Source organism: Lichenostomus cassidix, chromosome 1 (assembly GCF_008360975.1).
Source record: "Lichenostomus cassidix isolate B80296 chromosome 1, HeHo_3.0, whole genome shotgun sequence".
Lineage (NCBI taxonomy): Eukaryota > Metazoa > Chordata > Aves > Passeriformes > Meliphagidae > Lichenostomus > Lichenostomus cassidix.
Window position 1 is genome coordinate 4210806 of NC_139479.1, and position 8907 is coordinate 4219712.

Consider the following 8907-nt stretch of genomic DNA (forward strand, 5'->3'; position numbering starts at 1 on the left):
ATAATGTAAGATGGCTGGGAAAGTGCCCTGATCCTCTGTTACTTTGGGGAATATTGACTTGCTTCAGGGCAGGTTTAGTTCAGTTCTTTACCCACAAAATTGATACTTACACCTTGTATTCTTCCTTCTTTCTCTGTCTATTTATTCCTTGTTTTCTCTGGAAGGGACTAAGGCGCTCTAAAGTCTAGAGTTGAAAAAAGAATGGACAAGGCTGAGAAGCAAAGTAGTAAGAAAGATGACTTTGAATGGGAAGAGGAATGATGTGCCACCACCACATAGAAGTCTGGTGGAGCACAGCTGCTCCATGGCCATGTGGAACCAAAAAAATCATTGCCATCAGGGAGCAACTGCATAACTGGGTTCTCTAATGGATCCACCCACCTGGGAAAGCTGTTAGAGGGCAGGCCAAAGCCATAAATAACTACATGGGTATTTTTATGGGGGCTGACCCAGCTGAAGGCATTGTAGAAGCTTTTCATACTGCCAGGCTGGTAACACTGGTGAGACATTCTTGTGTGAACAAACTGCTAAGAAATCACCCTGCTCATTTTGCTGATCATGGTATGATGCTGCAGTTTCTCTGATTTTTTTTTTTTTTTCTGTGCACTTCCAGGAGAGCCACAATATCTTTTGAACAACCCTACTAGCTTTTGGTTCCCATCAGAGACCTTTAGGGTGCAACTTAAAAAGGTGGCAAACAAAAAAGGAAGTGTGCAGAAAATGCATGGGCAAGTGCTGCTCACACAGAACAAAAAAACCCCAAAAAACCAAAAAAATCCCCAAAATTTCAAGAACAGGGCTTTCAGATTTGTACTTCCCAGGTTAGTGGTTCACATGTCCCTGAAGTTGTGTGTAGCTTCAAAATGACACACAGCTCAGCAGGCTCTGAAAGCTGCTGCTGCTTTTGCTGGTGCTGGTTGCAGTGTCTGCTGTGCCTGCCATGGGCAGCAGGAACATCCCAACAGAAATGCTTGCAAAATGCTGGCATTAGTGATCAATTTATTCTCCCATAAGGTTTCTCTAAAACAAACAGAAGGTTGATGAAAAGATTGTGTGAAATGTCTGTTCGCAGCAGTGAGCTCCAGTGTGACTAATTACAGATTTTATACTGATTTTTCCCTGATGCCATTTCTGTTGGACTTCCTTTTAGTGCTAATTTCAGCATTGAATTAAGAAACAAAAGCCCAGTGGTGAGAGTAGCACCAGGCTTTCACAGGCTCATCAGAAGGCTTTGTATTTCTAATTATTAAACCCCATGACTTGTTGGAGTTTGAATTGTTGCAGAGATGCCATGCAAGGGCTCTGTTCCTGAAAACTGGAGAAACCATCGCCCTGCACAGAACATCCTGGGGACCTCTGCGTCAATCAGCTGGTGAGTTGTGAACAAATGCTTACAAAAAGGGGGCACAGCAGAGCTATCATGCCAAAGTTATTTTTTTACCAGCAAAGGAACCTGAAGGCCTGTGCTCTACGAGGTTTTTGTGCCCCTCTGGATTCCTTAGGAGCAGGAATTCCTGCTGGAGCCACGTGGCAGCGTGGAGCAGGGACTGTCAGGTTGTCAAGGGAATGTAGAAAGGAAGATAAAGTGCTTTTGTGTAGCTGTTTGCCCAGGGTAGCAAGTGCAACAACCACAAAACCAAACAATTAGTTCAATTGTGAAGTGTGGAAACAGCGTCGATCTTTGAGATTGCAATCAGTTTTCCAAGTGTTTACACTGTTGTTAGGCTGCAATTATTTTGGGCTCTGAAATCCCAAGTCAGAGGACGTAAGAGATTTTATTGTTGTGTTTCCTTTGGCTCCCTGGTGCTGATTTCATTACCACAGAGAGGGGAAGTGGCAGAGCACAGCTGATGCCCAGAAATTTTGGTTAATTTGGTGCAGCACAGGGAAATAGAGAGCAAACACCAGCACCATGGGCAAGCAAGGTCCGATTTGTTATGCACCTGCCTTGTCTGCATTTAACCTGAGTGATGCTTTCAAGGGCAGCTGTGCTCTCTCATGTTTTCAGTCATTTGGCCCCCATCAGCTTTGCATTTATGACTTGTTAACATAAAACACTCATTGAGAGTATTTTGGCTCACCAATATCAGATTTTGAACTCGTGGCTACCGTGAATAGAGAGTTCATAATGTTCTTTTGGACCTGGGAACTGACTGACTTGGAAGGTTCTATTTTTCTTCCATTACACAGTCTGTTCAAATAGGCCTGCAGTGCTCATTTCCAAATTAGTTCTTTTTTTAAAGAAAACCCTGTAGCAATTAATGCAGCTTTCTTTGTAGCTCTTACAACAAGTAGCTCCCACTCCCATTTCTGCTGTAGATCCTGATGCATTTCTAATTTTGAAAAATGGCCATTTCCCCAAAGGAGCTCAGGTGAGGGGAGCTTTATTTGGATTATGCCAAATTGATTTCTAGGCAAAGGTGGCACTTATGGATGGTGTCTCTTATTTCCAGTTTGAATACTCACACCACATTTTAAGTGATTTACTTCCATGTGTTGAAGGAGACAGCACGAATGGTGATGTCAGGTAAATCAGGTGTAACTGCTGCAGTGAAACATGAAAAACCTTCACCTGCTCTGCCAACACTTGGCCACATGTTATGGCAAAGGTCACAGCCATATGTTTGCCTGCTCTGTCTGTGTTTGGCTACAGGCTGCCATTCCCACTGTGCAGGTTCTACTTTATTCCTTTGTTTTGTGCTGAAATCCAGAAACAAAACTAAATATATTTCACAGCACTGCTTTGGCCTGTCTTGGAATGCTGCCCTGGGTGTTATGTAGCTCAGACACTCCTCTTACAGACCTCTGTGGCTGCCAGCAGTGCCTTTTGGCCAAAAATCTTGTCTCTAATTGCAGCCATGTGTGCAGTGGCATTTGTCCTCTGTGTACCTCAGGTACCACACTAGTGCCTGGCAAAACAAGTGCTGTCCTGCAAATGTAAGCAAATAAATGTGTTTTTGTAGGTGCATCAAGGCTTTGCAAGAAGGAATTATAAGACCTTGTACAAACATGAAGAGGGGTGTGATGTTAAAGGGAGGAGGGTTTCTGCTTGCAGATTTGGACAAATATGTGGAAGTGGCTAAAAGGAAACCAGAAGAACACATTCTGTCTGTGGTCTGTGGTGCCTTGGGAGGCAGCTGGCAATGTGGGACTTGACTCTAGCCCTCACAGGGGCATTTGGTGCTCATTCTTTCCTTCCCTCAGAGTCTGGCTGCTATTTCAGCAGAGCACAGCTCTCCTGCAGGTTCTGGGCTCTGCCTACCACACTTGTCTGCAAAGTCTACACAACCCTGGGCTGCTCAGGTGGCTCAAAATGACTGTTCAGCTTTGAGCCTGTGGTGACCAAGCCAGTGTGACTCCACTGACCACCCCAGCCAGATCTCTGCTGGCTCAGCTGGGAGCTTACAGACCCAGAATCCTTCCCCAAATACTCTGATTAAAGAAGACTTATGTTTGTCATAAAAGCAAATTGAGTCATTTTTATGATCCTAGATGAATGGAGGCAGGATTAACAGAGGAGAATGCTTCACCTCTAAGGTCCTTCTGAAAGTAAGGCAGCATTTCAAAAATCACCAGTGCTAATTCTTTAATTCCTATTTTGGCTGAAAATCATGCTCATATCTGCAAGTACTGTACACTTGTGTGTAAAAAGAGAACATGGGCTGTCTTCACACCCATTCCATGAGAATCACGCTCCCCACAAGGCTGATACACTCCTGAGGCACAGCTCTGAACTGGCATGTTGGCTAATTTGTAAGCAAGGCTTATTTCTTTCCCCAGTAAAAGATTCAGGAATTTCAAAGCTTTTTTTCTTTCATCTCTTGATTTTTTTCTTATTTTAATTTTTTTTTTTTTTTTTTTTTAGCATTTGATAAGAAGAGAGAGGAGGAGGCTGGGATGGGAATTGGATACATCATCCTCACTGCCCTTGCTGTGTTTGGGTCTGTGCTGGGAGTTGTGACCCTTCTCATTTTCCAGTACCAGCAAAAGACAGGAAGATACAACTTCAGGATCAAATCTGACAACTTCAGTTACCAAGTGTTCTATGATTAGTGATTCCCAGGTTATCTCATGTAAGTACTGAATTATGATCAGTTCCATTTTTCAGCTGTTTATCTCTTCCTGAAATGGTGAAATACTTGTAGATAATCATCTTTTATTTGGAAATATTTGAACCTGCTGTCCTTTTTGCTTTGGGTAAAGACCATATGAGCAAGAAATAAATTCCTGCTGTTCTTCCATGTTTTCAAATGCTGCAAACTACAAGAGGAGGAAGACAGCACTGTGTGCTTCATCTTCCTTCATGCCTTTGGTCTCAGTCAGAGTAAATGACACATTCCTTTAGAAAACACCAATAAACATTTCCACAAAAAACGTATAATTTTTGGGTTTGGACCAGTGATTAGTGTAATAAAAGAGAGAAACTTTACCACCCTCTTTATTAATTTTCTTCACAAGTTATCCCTTTCTGGAAAAGCTTGGGTTTAATTATTAATTTTTTGGGGGTTTTGTTGAGAAAGTAGTGGGGTATTTATAAACATAAAGAGCTTGAAATATTGATGATGCATAAGCAGTGCTTACATGTACCTGAAAAGACAGAGAGTCTGAAAAGACAGCTCTGAGGAGACTTAACCACTACCACATGGTCTGCTTCTGCAACTTGGGATTTTAACACTTTTCCAGGATACCATAGGATCCAGCACTTTTCCTGTAAAATTAGTGTGTTCTAGCAGCTCCTTTGCATGCTTGTCTCTTTAAGGGGAGGAGAGAGAGGTGAGAAAGCTGGCAGGCTGGAAAAGAACAGCTCACACAACTTCACAGCTCAAGGATGTTTGCTGTGGATCGGATTCTGTTCCTGGAAACGGCTTTATTTGCCATTATTGCAGGAGTTAGTCAGGAACCCTTCCCTGCTGCAGACCTCCCACAGGACAATGTCATGGCCACAGGAAATGCACTGGGCTCATCACGATGGCATTTGCAGATAATTCAGTTTGATTCACTGAGCACAGTAATGGTTAATGTACACCACAGGGAAAGGGCAGGGAGAACTGTCCAAGCTTGTAACTCTTGAATAGTCACATTTAGCTCTATTTTCGTCTTTCATCCCACAGACCACCCCTTTATCCATCTCTGGGCAGCTCCTGGGAGATGGCTGCCTGTGAGGGTGATGCTCTGGTGGCTTCCCAAGGGTTGGATCTGTCAGGAGTCCCAAGGAAAGGTACCCAGGACTCCTTGCTACAACTCCAGCAGCTGTAGTTCCATCAGGGATCCAAATCTCACCGTGGAGCCACAGCCCAGCAGAAAGGGCATATCGAGATTCATTAAATTAAAACTTACACATGGAATCTCTGAGTCTCTCCACAGAGGGAAGAATGGCTTCTCTTGTATCCATCATTCTGCTCTCCTGAGTGGTCACATTTGCAGTATCTGATGGCAGTGGGAATTCTGGAGTTGTGCAAAGGGCTTGTAGCATAAAGGACATTGTTAGGCTCATAACATTTATACATGTCTCAATCCTGATTATTTGATTTTCTTTTTTCTTTTTTCCTAGTGCAGTCCAGTCCCATCACATGGAGAACTGAAACTTGTCTTCACCCAACATTTGGCTTTCCTTGCACTATATGATGGTGGTCATTATGGGTTGCAACACTGACTCTTCCAAATTAATGTCATATATAAAAGGTTTCTGTACCCCCTTTCCCCCTCCACCCCTTTTTTTTTCTTGGCAGTCTGGTTCTTCTGGTTCTTCCCTGCTGTCCTAGGAAGTCTGTGTGACAACAGTCCCAGGCTGAAGTGAATTTTAGCAGTTTTCACGTGGATAAAATAGAAGGGAAAAAAAAAATCAAAGACCTCTGGTTCTCTCTTCAAGTTGAATTCCTCACTGTGACACATCACTATGTGTCCATCTTAGCATCACTTGTGCCATTAATAGTGACAAGCTGATAAGTCCACAAATATTCAAGGAAGTAAATTAGCAAATCCTCAGAAAAATCTCTTTTTCAGTTTGTAATTCGCTGTTTACTTAGGGTGAGGTTGAAACTTCCAGCTGCAACAGCGTTGAAGACCTAATTGTGCAATGCCTTAAGTATGCAGAGCTGGGGAACAAGCATTGGATTTGCCACCAAGCAAGGAAAAGCCACTGTGGATCTGGGGCTTAACCTACTGAGAGTGGTCTTCAGCACAAGTTTGGAGATTTGATTCATTCTGTAATCGACAAGAACTCAGTGGAAAAAAAAGAAAAGAGAAAAGAAACGATTTTTGGTGCTGGCAGCCCATGTTTTTCCAGATAAATCAATTGGTACCTGTGTATTCTGCTTAATTAGACCCTAATGATTGTGCTGTCAAGCCACACTGTGCTGCCCACTTCAGTGAGAGCTCTTCAATTGCAACTGAAGAGTTATAGAATTGACCTGGATTTTGCCTGGCTGCAAAGCCATCAGTGCAGCAGCAAAGGCTCAGTTTACACACTCCATTGGGTACAACAGCAGTGTGCTCAGCTGCATAAACTGGAGCAAAAATCTCTTCCATGCAGTCAGCATCTCCTGCAGGGTTCTTTCCTGGGCTGCTCTTCTCTGCTGCCCCAAACCTCCACTTCAGTGAGATTTGGAAAATGAAAGGTGAAGTCACTTGTCCCACTACCCTTGGCTCTGTTTGCTGCAGTCACTCCTCCTGCAGTGACAATCTGCTGTGCCTGGGTCACATCAGTAATTCACTCAGTAATTTATAAACAAACTAATTCCTCCTTGAGCTCAATGGATATTATAAATAACTCTTACTGGACATTGGTTCTTAGACTGAAGTAATGAATACTCTTAGCCATAGCACTTAAGTGCTGATTTTTGGTACAGAATAGCATAGGAAAGTTGCTTTTCCATCCCCTAGTCCAATTTCTGTCAGGTAATGAGATTACTGGGTAAAAGACTTCCACATATTGCAGAAGGTTGTACTGATTGATTTTACAGGTTTTACATACACCTTTTAAATACATCAATAAATTTCAGAGTAATCATTTACATTCTGCTTTAGATTCAATTGACTCTAAAAGGAATAAAACACTTCAAATTGCCTTTTCCTTGCTGAAATACGAGCTACCAGATCCTGATCTAAAAAAAAAACCAAGAGAAAAATTCATTTAGTTGTAAGTGGTGAAACTGTAAATTATCTTTGCAATCTTAGTCTGGTGAACATAAAACCATAGAATGGTTTGGGTTGGAAGGGACTTTAAAAATCATCTAGCTCCAAGTCCCAGCCTTGAGCAGGAACACCCTCCACTATCCCAGGTTGTTCAGAGCCCCATCCAGGCTGGCCTTGAACATTTCCAGGGGTGGGAAGTCCACAACGTCTCTAGGCATCAAAATAACCACTAGTTTTTATTATGTTGGAGTCTCTTAACTTTTGCTCAGTTTGCTCTCAAAAGGTCATGTGTTTGCCTTCTGCTCAGAGTGTCAGGATAAGCTATTTTACTTCAAATATTTTTCTAGTTTTTAGTTGTGGCTAGCACAGGCTTTTCCCATGAGAATTCTTTTTGTGTTTTATAAATAAAGTTTGGATGTTATTGGAACAGTGTCCCAAGACTTGGACGGTGCAGTCCTGGCCAATCAGGCCTGGGGGAAGGCTTCTGACTGACCAATCTGGGTGACTTTTGAGAACTCTATATATGTGATGAAATCAAAACAATAAAGGTTTTTTCCTTCTTGCCACTGAGAACTGACTTCTTTACTCTGCTAGCTGCTCAACAGCGACATTTAGTACTTAAAATACTGAATTTTTTTGAGGTAACAGGAGTAGAGATCTGCCTACAGATTCCAGTGGAGCCATGCAGTTCACAAAACCTGGGCCTTAGGATAAATGCAAACCAGTAGCTCATATTTGATACCTTGTGTGCTCAGCAGAAACTGCTATTTGTGACTGAGTCTGTTTATAGGAACTTTGGTATCTTAATAAAAGCTTATTGTAACTTATTGTTGACTTCTGTACTATTATGTTTCCTCTGAAATTTACTCACAGGTATTAAGATGTGCAGTTGTGGCAGCCTCTGAACTGTTCAGTATCAGTATGATGTTCAAACATCACTGAAAACATGACACAGGACCTTATCCAAACACCAATGGACTGCAGTTACCAACAACTATATACATGTACTACCTAAGGGTCTCTTTCTTCACCTTTATAAATGGTAAACACAATTTTAGTTTCGTGCTTTGCAGCAACGACAACCACAAGATCATTCAATATTCCCAATCCAATTTATTACAATGCATTGCAACTATGTGGTGATTCAATCTGAAACTACTGCCACACCAACCTCCCCAGGTGTTCAATTTGCACAGTTCTGACAGCTGCTCCAAAAGAAGAATTCAGAGCTCTTGTGCTTTAAGAAATAGGTTCTCAAAGAGTGGCCAGCTCTGTACAGCTCCTTAATCCACGAGGGAGGTTGCCCAGTGGGTCCCATCCACTGATTCCTTAAACAACTGAAAGTTTGCTCTTCTAGAATTCAGTGTTATGACTTTGCCAGGCCCATATACCTCAGGCTTGTGAAACCCACCAGCAGCCCAAGCTGCTGCCAATATTGACTTCTCTAACATTCAAACCCATAAATATGAGTAGACAAAAAAACTTCACCACATTTAGTTCATCTACAGTGGTAATCAAGAGGTCTAGTAATGCTTCCTCTCTTTTTGCACTCTCACCTGGATTAAGAAATTAACCTCGTTGCACTCCAAGAGCCTCATGGATTGCTTTCAGATTGCTCTGCTGCTTTCCCAGCAGATGTCAGGGTGATGGAAGTCTCCCAGCAGGATCAGTGCCTGCAAGTATGAACACTGAGCAAGGAGAAATCTTCCAGAGGAACAGCACTAACCATGTCCCCTTTCCAATTTGGCATTGCCCGTATTTTTTTCTTCCAGC

At 42.4% G+C, this 8907-nt stretch overlaps 1 protein-coding gene across 2 annotated transcripts in view; it reads left to right on the forward strand.

The window, feature by feature from the left end:
• UMODL1 (uromodulin like 1) overlaps positions 1 to 7483 on the forward strand; it is a 38079-nt gene extending 30596 nt beyond the window's left edge. For both annotated transcript variants that reach the window (XM_085041994.1, XM_085042082.1), the window contains 3 exons: positions 1285 to 1372; positions 3866 to 4073; positions 5552 to 7483. In XM_085041994.1, coding sequence (XP_084898120.1) covers positions 1285 to 1372; positions 3866 to 4053 — 276 coding nt within the window. In that variant the 3' untranslated portion in view covers positions 4054 to 4073; positions 5552 to 7483. The remainder of the gene's footprint in view (positions 1 to 1284; positions 1373 to 3865; positions 4074 to 5551) is intronic.
• Positions 7484 to 8907: the final 1424 nt, after the last annotated feature.